The 18,519-nt window shown below is 41.2% G+C and overlaps 1 protein-coding gene across 1 annotated transcript in view; it reads left to right on the top strand.

The window, feature by feature from the left end:
* Window positions 1-18,519, top strand: part of EGFLAM (EGF-like, fibronectin type III and laminin G domains) — a 57,809-nt gene that overhangs the window by 25,025 nt on the left and 14,265 nt on the right. The window contains exons 10-17 of the mRNA XM_010585834.1: window positions 2,323-2,423; window positions 3,753-3,853; window positions 4,941-5,085; window positions 7,543-7,732; window positions 11,470-11,595; window positions 12,350-12,593; window positions 16,964-17,075; window positions 18,400-18,516. Of these exons, the coding sequence (XP_010584136.1) occupies window positions 2,323-2,423; window positions 3,753-3,853; window positions 4,941-5,085; window positions 7,543-7,732; window positions 11,470-11,595; window positions 12,350-12,593; window positions 16,964-17,075; window positions 18,400-18,516 (1,136 nt within the window). The remainder of the gene's footprint in view (window positions 1-2,322; window positions 2,424-3,752; window positions 3,854-4,940; window positions 5,086-7,542; window positions 7,733-11,469; window positions 11,596-12,349; window positions 12,594-16,963; window positions 17,076-18,399; window positions 18,517-18,519) is intronic.

Here is an 18,519-nt window from a genome sequence, read left to right as displayed (position 1 = left end):
TTATTCTTTAATAAAGCTGAATGCAGAACTCATAGGAAGGTGCACAGGGGAGGTTAATCCTCCTTCCCCAACTAGGAGTAAGAGGGTGATGGAGCCAGGTATGTTGGTAGGCCCCCAGACCTGACAAGGTCCAGCCATGGCATCCACAGCTTCCAGCAGGGACATTCAACCCCCCTTTGACCCTTGCCTTTTGCCTGCAGCTGAAGCCCTGATCCACCCACATTTCCAGCATGGTCCATCAGATGATGCTCATCCTGCAGCAGGGATGTGAGACAGAGCCCCTGTTGTAAAACCATCTCCAGAGGAGGCTTTCCCCATGGTCTGCAGGGTAGAAGTGCTGGAGTGGTAGCCCCAGCACTCATGTCCAGCAGCCTGGGGCAAGGGAGGAACAAAATTCCCTCCCGAGTTCAGGAAGCATGACCTGAAGCCTGGGTCAATGTGAGGAGGTGTGGCTGTCCCAGTCAGGACTTGCCACATGTCCTCTCACCTCTCTGCAGGGTGGCTGAGCCAGGACAAGAGGTTGCTGAGCTGAAGGAGGCTGTCCTGCTTCTCCTTCCCTTGCCACCTTCCTGTTCTCTCCCTCTGCAGACCTAACCTTGCCTTTTCGTTGGGTCTGATGTTGAACTGACCAGCTGGTGAGCCACTCCAACTGGATTACAAGGCCACACTTCCCCCCTGCCCCCCGGAGTCATTTTTTCTTCTGGTTTGGTGACCAAGGAGACAGATGAATGCCAAAGCTCATGCAAAGAAAGTGTCCCGTTGCTTGTAGTAGTGCTGTTCCATGAGCTAAGAAAGAGCTGATCCATTGCTCTGCATGCTGATCTGATCTACCAAGGCCCTGACACACAGCAGAGCATCAGGGACACATGTTTATTCTGAAGGCTTGTGTTAGACATTTGTGATGCACAGTGTCTTGCATCAGGGATACAGACACTGAGGGTGTTTGATCTTCTGCTCCCGGTGCTGCTTATTCTGAAAACAATCTGTTGTGACTCAGCCACATGGAACAGCTGCAGATGTGATTTTTGGCCTTGATCAAGGATGAAGAGTTGAGGATTTATTTGAACTGACATAACTGTATACAACTTCTAGAGTGGGTTTGTTAACTTCAGTCCAAACCCACCATTTTTCACAAGGGAGTGTGTTATTCCTTAGTAAGCAGTAGCATCATGTACCAATATTCCCTTGTACTGAATTTCTCCACAGCAGCCAATATTGTTAAAAAGTATATTAATCTGAATGAAAACAGACTTTTCTTTACAACCAACAGCTGCATGGTGGTCTGGTCCAGTCAGTTCTGCTTGTGATTGGGCATGAGTTAATTGTTCTCTGCTGCAGTTACGTTCAGGTTTATAGCACTGTTTCTCTTCACCTCAGCCTAAAATGTATGCCTTGCAAACAAAAAGGCTGAGTGCGCTGTATCCAGATCCAAATATGCAAGAAAAACGCACTCAGTATTCAAATAGCAAAGAAGAATAGGACTCCTCATCCTTCCTTCCTCATTAGACTTAGATGCACAGCAAAAATTAAGAATTCAGGCCTGAAACTGTGTCTGTCCTCAGTACTTCTTAGGAAAATGAGCTGCAAAGGTAGCAGTAAGACATCTCTCTCATCTTCTGTGCTGAAGCCAGGATGGGCCTCTAACATAAGACAACAAAGGGTAAGGATTGATAGCGCCAGCTGAAGAGAGCAATATGAAGGGCCTCTGTTGCAGCCAGAGATGGAGAGATGCCTGCAGGGGCTCTCTTCTCCCCATCACTCCCTTTAGCTTCTGCCCTGAGCTGACTCGAGGGAAGCGCTGGAAGCTGTTGGGCTCTTATGAGCCATCCAAGGATTCTGCAGATGCTGCACGCAGCAGCTATGGAGCAGCAGTGACTAATGCGGCGTAGAGTCTGGCCACATTTCCCGCATATGTTTTTATAATCCTGCAAAATAGAAAATTACTTTGTTGTCTCTGGGTTAAATGAATTCTTAAAAGGAGATAAATACAAAGTTGATGGGTTCTGTCTTCTGTAACAAGGATGAAAATCTGGAGAAATTACCACTGAAGCCAGCAATTAAACTGTTGAGCAGTATTTGGCTCTCAGTATCCTGTTTCTTTCCAAGTTCACCAGGTCCTTGGGAATAAAGGAATTAGTTGTAAAAGGTGGTGGGAGGACAAGGCAATAGGTTAACTGATTGTTGACTGCTGCTGACTAATGGTTGTCTCTGGAGGAACTCTGCCTTTCATTCTCACCTGATGTTATCTAGTCCTAAATGTGTGTATCGATTTTTATATGGGAGAAAACTGCTAAATAACATGGTTTTGTCTTTGCTTTTCAGATATTATTATCCAGTATCCGCAGTTCTCTGGCTACTCATACATCACCTTTGAACCACTGAAAAACTCCTATCAGACATTTCAAATTACCCTCGAATTCAGGGTAAGTTTAAGCAATTCCAAGCTCACACAGGGGCTTCAAATTTTATTTGCTTATTCTGATGCTGTGGACAACGGAACAATAACTTAGCTTCAGTATAGCTTATAATGTAATTGTGGTGAAGCTATACATAACCTTCATCTCTAAAGATCTGGTTTTACCTTCAATGAATGCAAAGGAAGCTGGTAAACTGACGTAAAATATTTGCATCCATTATTGGTGGGCAATGTATGAGAGAATCCCTGAGACTATTAATACTGGTATTGCAGACTAGCAGCAATGTACGTTGGCAAGGTTATAACCATGTGAATAAGCTACAGGCTGAAGTACACCTGGAATTTTTGTGAATTACAGTTTGGAAGTGGTATGCAGTATCTTCGCATGTAAGAAACTGTGATCTTATCTTTGCATATAAGAAACTGTGATTTTGTTGTACTGAGCAAAATATTGCCCCTATATCCAGAGTTCCTTTCCTACCCTGCAGCATTTAAGTAGGAATTATTTTCCACCTCTGAATTTTGGGACACCAGCTACTAATACATGCAAGAGACTGGACTACTTAAACTACAGGTCTGAAGTGATGGGGTACACTCCACAGTGACTTGTCTTAATGCTGTCTGTATATGATGAACAGAACTGGTTGGGCTGCCTGTAGAGAGGGTGGCCGAGCTCTCAGATGCACCCCTGCTCCCACGTAAGGCAGACTTGCCAGCCTCACAGCCTAGGTATGAGACTGTCACTAAAGCAGCAGCAGTCTGTTGCCTCACATGGTGATCTAACACTCTTCTGGCAATTTGTCATCTTAAAATGCAGGATGGCTGCGAAAAGCCACTGTGTCAGCTGCTATGCACATACGGAGAAATTCTGCCTGCACAGGTTGTTCAGCTTGAAAAGTGTCAGGCTCACTGAACATGTGAAGCAGGGTGTGTGTATTCATGTGCAGTAAATCTGATGTGTCTACACTTAACAGGCTTGCTAGGACATCCTTACTAGACTTTGTGCTCAGAGGTCTCATATGGGACATGTCTGACAGTCTAATCATTTCAGGCTTGTTTTTAGGTCTGATAATATCATACAGTAAGTAGAAGAGATGTTCTTAAACCATTTAAGCATTAAGGCAATGCTTTTCTAGGTTCTTCAAATGCAGGATTAAAAATTGATCAACAAATTTCTGATTCTGCAAGTGTCCTGGTTAAACCACAACAGCAAGTTAAAAACTCCACCTGAAAGATGCTGTCCCTTTTCTGGAGAAAAGTTCCCCAGTACTGCTTGCATTTAACTGTTACTGTGAGGCTTAGACTTTGATTTTTCATGTTGATGCAATGATTGCAGGCTGAATCAGAAGATGGTTTGCTGCTATACTGTGGAGAAAATGAGCATGGTCGTGGTGATTTTATGTCACTGGCAATCATCCAACGTAGCATCCAGTTCAGGTAAAATGTCCACCCTAAATCTGATGTAAAGAGAAGGGCCTATTGCTGTCTCCTGGGACTGCTATATATGATGAATATCTGTCATGTCTTTGACTTCTGCCCCACACAGTGCACGCAATGGACAGTATTACTTCATTTAACAGTTCTTCAATATTTTTTTCTCTCATCCTTCTTTGGTGGGTGGACATGGGCCCTCTTGAACTCTTTTTAATCAGACCTTGGTGTAAAGGCAAAATGATCAGTTTTCTTCAAGGCATTAGTCTGGGGTTCATTGCTATGTTATCAGAAATGCCAGTGAGCCACTGCATTTGCTAAGCTTATGCTATATCAAGCTGTGCATAGTCAATGTTTTTGCTTCACAGCAAAAGGACCTGCAGATAATGTAGCAAAATAAAGGCTTTCATGCCAGCATGGGGCCTGGAACTTCATCTTATATCCCTTCTTTAGATGGGAGCTGCAGGTTTTTTAAATGAAGTGGAGGGGGGGTTCTTGCAGTCCCATAGATATGAAGCATGTGAAAGAGTATCTCAAGGATCTTGGGAGGATAAATCCTTTGAAAGTGGGGAATAACAAAGTGGGTGATGTGCCATAGTTGTGTTTCCGTTCACCCATACTGAACGGCTGTCAGAGAAAATGGCACGTTTTGTGCACCTTCAGCTCCACAGAGACTCTCCTAGAGGTCTCCTTGTCAATAGCACTGAGTTTCATGTAGAATCACAGTTACTCATGTAGCACTGCCTCTCACCAGGGAGCTAGAAAAATTCTCCAGAGAAATTACTGTGATAGCAGGAACTCAGATTGTGACTCCCTCTATCCTGAAACAGTTTCAGCTGTTGGCCAACTTTGCAATGCACTTGGTACAGCCAGAGAATGCAAAATCTTCTCCATGGGAGAAAGATAATGAGGTTTGAAACTTAGTACAGATCATATGTAGACCTGCGGTCTAATTTTCCTGCGGTCTGCTAATACTCAATGTGAAACATAGAGGTTCCCAGGAGCAAAGGGAATATTTGGAGTTTAAAAACAACTTTCAATTATTTGGTTAATGTAAGATTGTCACCTTGCCCTCTGTGTCTCATGCTTCCAGGTTCAACTGTGGCACTGGAGTTGCAGTCATAACGAGTGAAAACAAAATCAAGCTGGGGAACTGGCACAGTGTCACGTTGTTCAGAGACGGGATGAATGGCTGGCTTAGGATGGACAGCGATGCTCCAGTGACAGGAAAATCTCAGGTAGGTAATCCTTGCACCTGCATCTCAACCTTGGGTTCTCTCAAGATTCTGATGACACTTTTTTTAGCCAGCGTAAGTCCAATCAGATTTTAAAGGTACATTTTTATTTATCAGTGTTGGGGCATTTAGTGAACCAGGATCAGGGTATAGATTACTCTTCTACATATGTAGTTGAAATTACAGAGATAAATATCCCGCTGCTGAATCCCATCACAGTTTCCCTGTTGTCCTCCATGCTTGCTTTGCCACCCTTCTGCTACACTTCGCTAGTGTCAGATACAGGCTGCTATTAAAGGTTTGCCAGGCTTTACAGCTGCTGTCCCTGACTACTTTCTTTTTCAAGCCTCAGAGAGCTGCTCTGCTTCCTCAGTCGGAAGAATTAGATACATATGTATATATGTGTATATATTCATGTATAATATGCATATAGCCACACAAGTTTTGTATACAGAAGCATAATTACGTGTATACCATGGGCATAGATTTAAGCACAGTAATGGAGACATATTCTGCCCTGACTTGCGTTAACACCAACAACTTCATATGAGGCCGCCAGTATAAAATGTAATAGAGGAAGATGTCTTGACTTGCTCATCTGTTGCCAAGCCAGAAAACAGAAATGAAATTAAGGCAATGAAAAAAAAGACAGTTACTCATTTTTTCAGATGTCTTTCCTCTTCCCTTTGATAGCCACTATTAGCGTGCCATCCCTAGCCCTGAAAAAAACCATCTTCAGACATCTTATTACTTTACACTTTCATGTGCAGGCACTGAAGGGAAAAAAAATGCTGCACATTGAGTTCTCATCAGCTGGAAATGACAGACGGAAGGATTTCAATGTCTGTCACATGTTGCTATGAGGCCACGCAAAGGACAAATGTGAATCAGGAAATCAGGAGAGATACGTCCAGTAGAGACTAATGCCATTGTACAGCACTTTGTTAAGATGGCATCTGTCTATGCAGGGCTATGACCACCCATAGCCAAGAAAGATGAAGTCGAAGAAGAAAAGGTGCAACAAGGAGCTAGTAGGAGGATTATGGTTCACAAAGTCTATTACAAGAAGAGTTTGACAGTGGGCACACATTTTTCTAGCTGCAGCTACAGCAGAAATAAAGTTAATTGCTCCGGGTGCTGCTCTCCACCAGAACCTGCTGGTCCCATAGTATCTTTGCTCTAGTGAGTCCTTCTCAGCCCTTCCTAGCTAGAATGACCTGAATTAGTGTCAGCAGAGTGGTAGTGTTTTCTGACCTCATTCATTTTGACTTGAACCATCTAGAGAGCAAAAGAGAAGTGGAGCTTGACAGATCAAGGGGGCAGGAGCATCAAAGGCGACGGGTGATAGCAAGTGGTTGGAGGCAAGCCAGAGAGCTGTATGTCCTGACATATACCCACCATGAAGCCCCATGGACATCTGAACTCTCTTTAGCCACAGGCTCCACCTGAATTATTTTTCCCTGCTGAAATTGAGATCCATTTAATGAGTTTCTGCAGTGCACTGTGCAGCGAACACCCCTAGACTGCAATAACCTTGGTTTATTTAGCTTGGCAAAATATAGGCTATGGGGATATAATTTATTGTTATGGAGGCAGGGCAGGGGTAAAAATCCAGAAAGCTTTTAGGCTAAAGGTCAGTGCTGTCAGAAGGACACATCGGTAAAAACTGGCCTTGAATAAATATGGGAATTTTAAGTGTTTTTTTCTAAAGGGCAGTGAGGTTTTGAAGAAACCTGTGAGTAGGAGGCAAAAGACATATATTCTGATCAATTTATGGAACAAATTATGACTCCATTGCCCGAAATAGCATGGAATTTGATTCAATTGTCCAGAAAGTTCTGGGTTGGGGTTGGGTTTTTTTTGTTGTTCCTTCCTGTGCACTATAACAGCGTTAGTAAACTTGTATGTGTACATTTCTATAGGCAGGTTAATGCCTCAAAAAACCAAAGATGGGGAGTAAACTTAGTGCTGGCAAAGTGAGCAGAACCCTGCTGAAGCTGTAATTTTATCGGCTTTTGCCTTGTCTTTTTTTTACTGTTGTTTTTTGTCATTTTATTTTTATTCAACACTAAGCACTTGCTGTCCAAAAGGCAGTATCACATTGTTCTGTGTCCCCCAGTGCTTCGAGTTTAGAAGACAAAAAATTTTGGCAAAAGTAAAGGAAGAAATTGCAACAAAAGATAGATGACAATCCTTCCTCAGAACATCATGATTTTTAAGGTTTTTATTGTACTGTTAGTAGTTCATGTTATCATGATGGATGTGGGTGCAAAAAGTAACATTTAAAATGGTAGGCTGATTGGAGGAATGACTCATGGAAAGGAATTACCAATGAGCAAGCTACATATCCCCTGACATAATTCTTTGTGGAGAAAAAATTTTATTATACCCAGTATGGCTTAATTAATTATCCTGTGTTACGTCTGTTCTACATCACATCATACTCTGTTTTCCCTTTAGGGCCAATATAGTAAAATTACATTTCGGACTCCCTTCTATGTTGGCGGTGCCCCCAGCGTGTACTGGCTGATCAGAGCCACAGGCATCAACCGTGGATTTCAGGGCTGCGTTCAGTCGCTCAGCATCAATGGAAAGATAATTGATATGAGACCCTGGCCATTAGGGAAAGCTCTCAGTGGTGCTGATGTCGGTAAGTGTAATGGTATGGGATCATTAATCAGTGATAAACCAGGGGTTATGTTTTTGCCTTTTGAAAAAAAATTGAGCAATGGTCCGGGTTTGAGGGATGGAAGGTGCGATCTCTATTTTTGGCGTGGTATTTCTCTATGCCTTTGCACATTGCTTTTCTTGGGTCTGTAGTAGCAGGGTTTATCACGCTGTGCAAGTAAACATCACTGTTTAGTATATCAAAACCCCTTGTGGACACAGTTATCCTGCACAATAAATAGTAAAACCAGTTCTTATAGGCAAGCAGGAAACTCAGTGTTGCCAATATAATTATGTCTGCACCAGTATTTCTGCCAGCATCTCTCAGGATGCCTCTTCATGCTTCTGACTGACACAGTCATGTCATCAGAAATCAATAGTATGTACGCTGTGTTTGTATTTAAAACAGCATGGACCCAACAAAATGTGTTCTGCCTGAAGGCATCAATGCACTTGACCAAAGCAACACAGGGATCTTTCAGACCCACAGCAGTGCTGTGGCCATTACAGAGGGCTTTTCCCCATTAAATTCCATTAGTGCTGAGGAAAATAGGCTTTCCTGTCGACCATCTATTGTTTTCATTTCCAGAGTCACAGTATGTTTTAAAAATACCATGGAATAAATGTTTTCAACAGCTTTATGAAATGGTATTATAGCATTATCTCCCCTTCACAGATTAAAAGATGGAAAAGTAGGGAAGTTAATTAACCAGTTCTGTCTTTTTTATTCATCTCTATTTCATCCATATAATGGGGACTTGAAAAAATGACAGGGCAACAAAATCCTTGCTTTAATGAGGTCCTAGTCTAAACAGTTTAACAGTAACCCCAAGTCAGAAAGCTAGTGATAAAGGCAGGAAATAGATCTCATATCACTGAACTCTCCACGCCATGCTTTAGCCACAAAGTCATCTTTCTTCTTTTCTATAGCTGTGCACTTGGCATCCCAAGAAGGAAGCGATTAATGAGAAACTTCCTAACAATTGCTCTATATTCTCTAGATACCATGACCAAACTTCTCTGCAATACAGGGGGAGAACAGGGGGCCAAGAAACAGGTGCTGGAAAGACTAAGATTTTGGAAGCAGAGAGTAATTTCATGATAGAGTGAGAATCTATGGGATTTAGATAGATAGATGAAAGCCCTGCTGAAGTTCTCTAAGCCCTGATCTCCATTGCTTTTTGGGTTGCAGCTGGCTTCATTCCCATCCATGAATGCTCCAGATACTACTGCATTAACAATCAACATCAATGAAAATAAATGCTGGGTTCTGCCATGTGTGACTCGAAACTGAATGATAGAGACTTACTGTCCTTACGTGCCTGCACACATTTATATGAAACTGTACCAGGAGAGACTTGCAAACAATATGCCATATAAGTGAAGCTTAAAATAAATAAATTGCAAGTGAATTTTACCAGAGTTTAGGGATAGTTTTTGCTAGCCAGTCTTTTGTTTCTTTTCTATTGGCACAGTGTATAAACCAGGGGTGCTGTGGTACATGGACCGCAGAATTGAAGGTGGGGAGGAGTGAGGTCCATCCTGCCCCTGTGCCATCTCTGCTGGCTGCAGCAGAAGTCCCACCGGACCGTGAGCTAAGGGGCGGATGGGGGAGGCAGTGCTTGTGGCTTGCAGCAGGCATGGCAGGACCCTGTACTCCCGCTGCAGCTTCCCTCCTTCCTCATCTGCCACTGCAGCCAAGCAGATGCAGCCATCAGACCTGTGGTTTGCCTTTTTGGTGTAGTCACCTGTGCTGGCCCAAAGCCTGTGACAAGTCACTGAGACATTGTGAGAGCAGCCTGTCCGTAAATACCAAGACTGCTCCAGTTCAAGCTGTCCCTCAAACCAGTGAGCCTATGACTTGCCCCATTATTGTTATTTTCCTTGTCCTTTTCTGTTTCTCAAAGACTTCAACATTGATCAGTTTGAACATACTGCCAGCATTGACTAACAGTGCAGCAGATGCAGTAAAGATGAGTGTTGTCTTAGTTTTCTGTTTGTGTCTCAAACTTGATGCATCTAGATCCTTGTTTACCCATGCCTTGGCTCTGCTTCGTAGTCTAAAGAATAGAGCTAGTGCTACTCATTTCTGTCACTGTCATGATAACTGATGAATAGGTGAGGGATCTCAGAGACTAGATATCCGTCCTGCTCCGGTTCACTGTGGCCATTACAATGCAGCCCGGAAAGGAAAAAAATGGTTCGATGAGCACTGCAAGCACCCCTGCTCCCACGGCTGGGCATGGGGGCAGCTGTTTGAAGGGGTAGTTGTCCCCTTCCACATAGCAGGAAAATTTGTTCTCTTCCAAGGGACTTGTATATTTTGCTTATGCTCCTTAGGTTAGCCCTGGAGCCCTGTGTTATGACTGCTATACTCAGACCTTCCTTCTCTACAATACAAAACGGGTTTGGCAGGAGATTTGTAGATGTGCACTATGAGACAAGTCTGGTCTAGCAGGGATTTGTTCCAGATGACCTGAGAGTTATTACTACCTCTGTCCTGTGTTGGTGAGAAAAGGTTATTTACTGCTGTGGACAGTAGAGTGATCAGGAAGAACTAGCACATCAGCCGTTTACATCTGCATACTTCTCTGTGCTTTTCTTTCTGGCTGTGGGATGGGAAATCAAACTGCAAAGCTGGTGCCGTACTAGCGCCAGTACCTTATTGAAGATTTGTAGAGTCCTGGTCTGAAACAGTTTTTACAATCAGAGGGCTTAACAAAACAAAAAGGGCACATCCCCTTCTTGCAGTAGTTTTGCAAGACTTCTCTCAGCCATCTCAGATAACAAACTGTTCTCCAACGTTTCTTGTCAGAGCTGCCTCACAACATCTCTGTCACCTCAGAGGTAATATTTCAATGTGCCTCAAAATAAATGTGCAATTCTTAGTTTGTCATAAACACTTTGCCCCTCCAAATGACGTGTTTACTCTTGTACACCACAAATGTCTTATCTGGGCTTTCTTAATGTGTAAGATGTGTTCATTACTAGTAACGAGGGGAGAATTATATAAACAGAAACTAAAATAAAGGAGAAAGTAAACAAAATCAACAAAAACTTCCATCAGATGTACATTTGACCATTGCATAATCTAACTTTATAGATATCAGTTTTAAGAAGTAAATGACTAAATTATTTGTTCTACAACAGTTTCAGCTTAATTCCAGCAAGAAGAAATAATCTCCTTGTTCCTTCAGTTGATGTGCCAGCATAGTAGAAATGTTTCTTAAAAAGCCCATATGCTAATGATATTAATCCCTTTTAGTGCAGACAACAGGGCTGACAACCTCGTTTTAGTTAATAAGATTAGTTGATGATGATTAACATCTTCCATGCTTACCATGGCATGAATTTACAGTGAACAAAGAAGCAGTTAAGGTAATTGAAATTAAACAAGTAACAGTGCTTGTAAACAATCTAGACAGATTTCTATTTCATGAGAAAATAAAGATAGGAACAAGAGCAGAAGAAAAGTAATCCAGGGAATGATTGAAAGCTGCCACTGTCATGGTTTGTTAGTAAGTGCTAATTTTTGCTATTTTTTAAGGTCTCTTGCTGGTCTGCTACTAAAAAAAAAGTGCTAGAAATCAAGTTACCTTGTTTAAATTGCACACCATTTGACAAACTGGGGAAGAATTTAGGCAGGAGAGCAAATTGTATTGGCCAAATAAATCTTTGACAAACTTCTCTGATAAATCAATGTTCTGGCTCTGTGTTTAGGTGAGTGTAGCAGCGGCATCTGTGACGAGGCATCCTGCATCAACAGTGGTACCTGTACTGCAAGCAAAGCAGATTCATACATTTGCCTTTGCCCTCTTGGATTTAAAGGTCATCATTGCGAAGAAGGTGAGAGGGTGCTGGGCTGCTTATATTTCTTTGTATGTGTTATTTAGTGTTCGATGTGTTTTCCACACAGTGACATCCAAGGAGGTCTTACGCTATTACACTAACAGGAGAGAGTTCTTGTTATTTTATCTTTTTAAAATCACGTAGTGAAACCCTCCCCCACCATCCACTTGGGGGCTCCATCTAGCTCCTACATAATCAGTGATTCTTGAATCACTGTGCTTATTTAAACTAACTATAATTAAGCATCTCAAACTTACTTTTCAGAGGTTAAAATAATGTACCACTCCACAGCTGCACATTAACTCTAAAAAAATCCCCACTTTTCTCCTAAACCCAGTGTCAGTTGTATATTCTGAAATGTAAAGGACCCAATATCAATTTCCTGCTGAAATAACACAGATACAAACAAGTAGACAAATACTTACAGCATAATTTTCTGTGCTACAGAAATTTTCATGCTACCACCCATTGTGTGCACGCTTGCTATTTCGAAAAAATGTGGTGAATCACTAAAGAAAGGGAGCACAAAGCTTTAGAAAACAAATGCATCCCTGGAAAAGGAAGAGATTAAGGAGGGAAGCAGTGTTGGCTAGGACAAAAAAATATTTTTAATGTGGAAGAGGAAATTTTTAGGTTGTTTTTCTTAATGTTAGCTTTAAGTAACTGACAAAGGGAACTGAGACTGGTTGGAAGGAGTCAATCCCTTACCTTTGAGCCTCAAGTGACCTGCTTGTGTATTCTGGATTTCCAGCACTCACCTTGGCCATACCTCAGTTCAACGAGTCCTTAAGGTCATTTGCTAGCACACCCTGGCCCTTGGAACCACAGAATTACCTTTCCTTCATGGAGTTTGAGATGACATTTCGTCCAGATTTAGAGACTGGTGTCCTTTTGTACAGTTACGACACAGACAGCAAGGACTTCCTCTCCATTAACATGGTGGCTGGTTACGTGGAATTCAGGTTCGACTGTGGCTCAGGAACGGCTGTTATCAGGTAAACAGCATTGCTTGTGTTTCCTTTCCAAGAGTGCCATGGTGCTGACCCAGGGGAGGAGTGGGCTGGAAAGAGTAATAGCCTATGGTGAGGTATGGAAGCCCATCAGTCTCTAGTGCCTACTTCTTCTAAGGAAGCACAGAAACACTAGAACTGTATACAAAGGGACAGGATTTTCTTCCTACATGAACTTATGTTTCAAAGCTTTATTATGAGTGTTACCATGTCATGCCACCATCTTACTGCAGATGTCACTTTTGTTTCTGTATGGTATTGTAGATATTCCCTTTTTGCCTCCGTGACATTGTACCATAGCTAATTAGGGGATCTATAAATATTTTACGCATATACTTTCTAGCCACAGGATTGTACAATATTGGCACTTTTGTAAGCATCCTTCTTGCTGGTCTCCAGTACCAGGCAGTAAGGAGGTGTCACAAGAAGATACACCTCCAGGTCCTCCCTTTCCTCATAGTGCTGGTTTTGGGGAATCTGAGGCTAATACCCAGTTTATACAACTTAAGCAGGCTAAAAGATAAATATATAGTTTAAATGAGTCACCCAGGCTTCCAGACAAAGACAGACCTTCTGAGAATGATTCATCACATCCTAAAATTAATGTCTAGGATAGGAGCAATGAAATGCCTCAAAAAGGCCTACTCTCTCTCTCTCTCTCTATGTGTAACTGAGTGCCCAGTCTCTGGACAGCTGTTCCCTGGGCTTTTCTGAAAAGGCAATGGGCTGAACAGAGCCAGTCAGTACCTTGGATGTGGTCCAAGAGGCTGCCAGTTTGACTAGGCTGACCTAATATCTAGAAATAATCTATATAAAACTTATGCAAAATGTGCATACTGCCTGCAAGTCTTGCATACTGTATGTTTCCTGTAGATAGACATCAGGAATTTTGGCTATACGGCAATTAGGAGAAATGTATTGATTTTCCACTGAATGAGGACTCAAGCAAACAAGCCCATTCAGATGACAAAGGGAGAGATGAAATTTCAAGGGAGGAAATGCAAAATAATGCACAATCCTAACAATGTATGGCTGTGGCAATACAGTTAGTGTGGTCAGACAGAGAAATATCCTGGAGTCATCATGGATAGTTCTGTGAAAGCAACAGCTAACTGCTTAGAGACACATGCAGAAATGTAAGTACAATGCAGAGAATTATTAGGAATGGAATAAGGAACAATGCTTCTGCAAAAATCCACAATGCACCCTGTCTTGAAAACTTGATGCCATTCTGGTCACTTCATTTCAAAAGAAATTAGCAAAATTTAAAAAGAAGAGTAGTGTTGATATCCAGAACATCTTCCACAAATACAGCAGGACCCTTCGACCTGAAAAAGGGTCTGGTGAAAGTATGATAAAGGTTTTTAAATTGTGAATGACTTGGAGATAAATAAGGAATGATTATTCTGTATTTTTTCAATATGGAATAATTAGAAGGAGCCCAGTGAAACTGCAAACTGAAAAACAGCAAACAAAGAAAATAAGACTTTTTTTCTTTTTTTTTTCCAGACAGCACATAAATAAGTTGTGGAAACTAATTGTCACAGTATGTTACAGATGCCAGAACTATAAATAGTTTTTTAAAAAAATTAGACAAATTTAAAGAAAGCTCCATTGAGGGAGATCAAACACAATTGTACGGATGCAGCCTCTGACTCAGGAAATTGCTAAGTGACAAGTTGCCAGAAGCTGGGAGGATATATCAAGGGAAGAATCACTCCATACTTGCCCTGTTCTTTTCTCTCACCGAAAAGAGGCAGAAATAGCTAATGTTGGAGACTTTTGCTCCAACCCAAAATGGCCCTTCTTACAACAGTCAATCTTTTTCTGATTACAGCCATTTAATCCTATTACTGGCAAACATAAGACATTAAAGTAGACAGCATTTCCCCCTGCTCCCGCTCAAGAATGTTGTAGTGCTTCAGAATACCTTGGACTAAAGTTTAATCAAGATGTAGGCTTGTAAAATGTGGCAAGAGCCAGAAGCACAAGCCTGGGAGTAGAACTGCCTCTTTCTATTGGAAAGCAGAAGAGCAAGCAGGACACCAGCTAGCACCTGGGTCACGAGCATTGGGGAAAAAGAATGTGGTGAGATAGCTGGGTAATGGGGGAGACTCATGACACTGGCAGGCTTCCTTGAAAGTTGTCAGGTTGTTTTGTTCAGCTCCTTTTTCTAGATAATGTGGGCAACTCGGACCTTGTCATCAGCTCTGTCAGTGATTAAATGAGCTAAACAGATTCCCTGTTTTTTTGTGCCTGCTTAGCCAATATCCACTTAAAAGTCTGCCTTGACCTTCATCATACCACTTCACACCTACCCTTTGTCCTAAACAAGGATATAACTCTGGTTGTCCTGACTATCTCTTCTATAGGACCAGGCTGTTAAATATTGTAATATAATCAGAACACAATTATAATGTCTTTATAATAAAGGATGAGGCAAGCTCATTTATGTACGTCAGCAGCAGCAGCAGTAGGAAGGCTGACGCTGGTGAAGCTTGGGTTTTGCCTGAAGTGTCCCAGGATGGAAGCAGCATGGTGTGCGCAGGGGGCTCGGGAGGAAGCAAAGATGCTGAGCGGACAGAGGGATGCAGAACCTCAGCTATTTACCAAGATGTCTCAGAAGAGAATTTGTTGTCCCCTGGGATTTCCCTTGGCCAGCCATTCACAGGATCAAGATCTTCATAATTTGGTGTATTTTTTAAGGTTCATTTTATGCTGGGAAAATTAGTCCTTAACCCCACAGTACATGAAGAGCCAGAAGTGTTCTAATGCCTACAGAAAACTTTACCAAACTCATGCTGGTTTCAAAAAGCCTGTGAATCCATGAAATAGCTTGCAACTCTGAAGTGATGACTTTGCAAGGCTTAATCATCCCTAATTGTAATTAAATCTAGCAGAGCAGGAGGGTTAGCATGATGATGACCTAATCAGCAGAGGAGATAAAATACATGCATTGCCACTTATTCAGTAGCCAAACCTATCTGGTTCCTTTATATGTATATATTGACATCTTCAGGGTAATTAGATTCTGTTAACTATTGATTTACCAAAGGTAGTTAAACCCTAAATGCTACTACATAAGAAAAAGGACAAGTGAATGGCATTGCCTGATGATATTTTTTAATGGAGGTTTTCTGAACCATGTGTCAAACTATTATTGCCAACATTGTCCAAATAGATGAAAATGGGCTTTGAGAAAATTTGGGGGAGCACAATAGATACAACAAAAAGATTTCAAAGCTCATGTTGATTGTTCAGAAAAAAAGAAAAAAATTATTTTTTTATTTTCACATTTTCAAATTTATATAACTTTTAAAATCAACATTTGAATCACTGCTGACTCACTACTTCAAATCACAACTTTTTCAGTTCTTTCATTTTGAAATGCATCTTTTTCCATGTTTAAATGTCAGTAGCCTGCAAATGCAAAACATTATTTCACCCCAATTTTTTAATTTTTCATTGAAAGCTAGAAAGTCTTCAGGTGTCCTAGATAACAATTTCTGATTTTTCCAGCTTGACCAGTGAATCAAACACAAGTTTTCATTGCTCCTGGAGGAAAGGCTGCAAGATAACATTTAGACATAAAATGCTATAGCCAGCATAGTAAAATGACATTTGAAAACTGAATAGAAAGTTCTGTAGAACTTGGAAAGGGGGATATGGTTTTGCCCTTCATACAGGCTTCTGTTCATATTAGTGCTGAACTAATAAAGATTGTAAGAACAGTTTTAAAATACTTCCTTTGAGACTGGTGAATACTTCGCACAACTGGGGACTATTGTTCCTAGACAGGATCTCATCACATCATTAGGATCATATTTTAGTTACTTCCCCTTAATGTACAGCAGTCAGGCTGCGTGTATGTGTGCGTGCATGTCACTGTAATGGGCTGCATAAATAAAGCTGATAAGCCAACACAAAGTAGTTCTGTTTTAAAAGAGAATGAAGAATGTAGGGCTAGACCGATCATTAAGTGGGAAGCTTTATCTCCAGGCTTATGTCATTGTGAAATGAGGATGTACAGCTGAGGCAAAAATTTATCTTTATGCATCTAAATGACTGAACAGAAAAATTAGCTCAGGCGTAGATGAAATACATAATTACTATAGAAATGTTTCATTTATAAATAAAAGCTATTTTCTGTAGGAACATGGTCTTATTTTCCTTTGCTGATGGGGCTCAGAAATTATGTTACTTCCTTATAAGGAAAGAAACACAGTGATTTATTTTTATTTTTTATTTAGAAGGTCATCCCAGAGGACTTGGCTTTTTAACATCATAACAATATCTGAAAATATCAGAAAGGCAAAAATGTAAAATACTTGAAAGTTTTCTTCCCCTTGAAACAGGAGTGAAGAACCTGTCAGTCTGGGTCAATGGCATGAGTTGAGAGTGTCTCGCACAGCGAAGAATGGTATCCTACAAGTGGACAAACAAAAGCCAGTGGAAGGGATGGCAGAGGTAAGCATATGGCATGGCTTGTCATGAATACAGCTATCAGACTATAAAATGATTGTATGGTAAACTACACAGGCTGCTTTCAATGCTCTTTAAGCTTAAAAAAAAAAAAATACACATTAGGGCACATTTTCGTAAGCCCAGAATTGGAAATTTGCACATGAAGTCTTCCCTCTGAGGACAGGGATCCATGTAAAGGCAGCTGAAATCACCACCTTAACCTCCTCTTGCCATGTAACAGGACTCACATTTTTGTGTTTGGTTCATACATGTTCTTGAGGTTCTTTTCTTGGTACTTACTGCTTGTGGCTAAGTCTGTTGAACAATGTGCTGGCATACTCAGAGACTTGAAAACTTGCATTTTATTTTTCCCTCACCAAGAGGTCATACTGAAAGTTTGCTTGTACCCAGCAGGATATTCACTCTAAGCACTCAAATGCATTCACAGAGGTACTTTTTTGTCCCAAGAACCTGTGGCCAGAAAACTAGACTTCAGATCCTGTTAACAGGTTTTTCTGCAAACTGCAAAACTATTTAAAGCTTAGACTTTTCTTGAAAAATGTAAATAAACTGAAATTCCAGTTGTCTGTCAAGAAACAGATTGAGTAGGAAACATTCAAATGGAGCAGGTGAGACTTCTTTAGGTAGATGGATCAAGATGAAGACTCCCTTTTTTTTTCTTCTAAGTGCTGCAGTGCAGCTGCAGAAGGAAGTTGGCTGGGAGCTGCCAACAGAGAAATAACAGGAGCTTCTGCAGGACTGGAATTACACAGTTGTCCTGTCCTTAGCTGTTAAACATCTTTCAGTTCACTCCAGGAGCCTGACTAGTACCATCAGGTATCCTGACCAACTGCTTCTGGTAAAAAATGCAAATTCAATGTTTCTTTCATTTAGTCCCATAACTTGCTATGGATTATCTTTTTAGACATTGGAGACATTAAATGAGTCTCTGTTGCATGGATTTTGCTCTGATTTTAACTTTGTGAGCCTCGTTCTGGTTCTAGATTTACATCGATGTACCTAAGTGATTGCAAATAGAGCTAGATGTGCAGTCAGAAATCATGAGTCAATCTCCTTTCTTTCTTTCTTCCTTCAGTATTACTATTTTGAAATACTTGAGATTTTTGAGCTAGTTCTGATTAGGATAAAGCACAGTCAGTAGAGAGTGTCCTACAGTGGCTTTCTTGAGAGAATTGTACAAAGAAATGCAATTAACGGAAGTAAAGAGGCATTAAAGTAAGCTATAACACCTAATGTAGGCTAATCTGAAGATAACAATCATGGTTCCAGCTACTCTAATAAAATGTTATTCTTATATTTCTTCCAGGGGGCTTTCACACAAATTAAGTGCAGCTCTGAAATATTTATTGGTGGAGTCCCTAGTTATGATGCTGTGAAGAAGAACTCTGGGATCCTCAGACCCTTCAGCGGGAGCATCCAGAAGGTA

Source organism: Haliaeetus leucocephalus, unplaced genomic scaffold, assembly GCF_000737465.1.
Source record: "Haliaeetus leucocephalus isolate CR32 unplaced genomic scaffold, Haliaeetus_leucocephalus-4.0 Scaffold120, whole genome shotgun sequence".
Lineage (NCBI taxonomy): Eukaryota > Metazoa > Chordata > Aves > Accipitriformes > Accipitridae > Haliaeetus > Haliaeetus leucocephalus.
The sequence above is the reverse complement of the archived record's forward strand: the minus strand, read 5'-3'. Positions and strand labels throughout refer to the sequence as shown.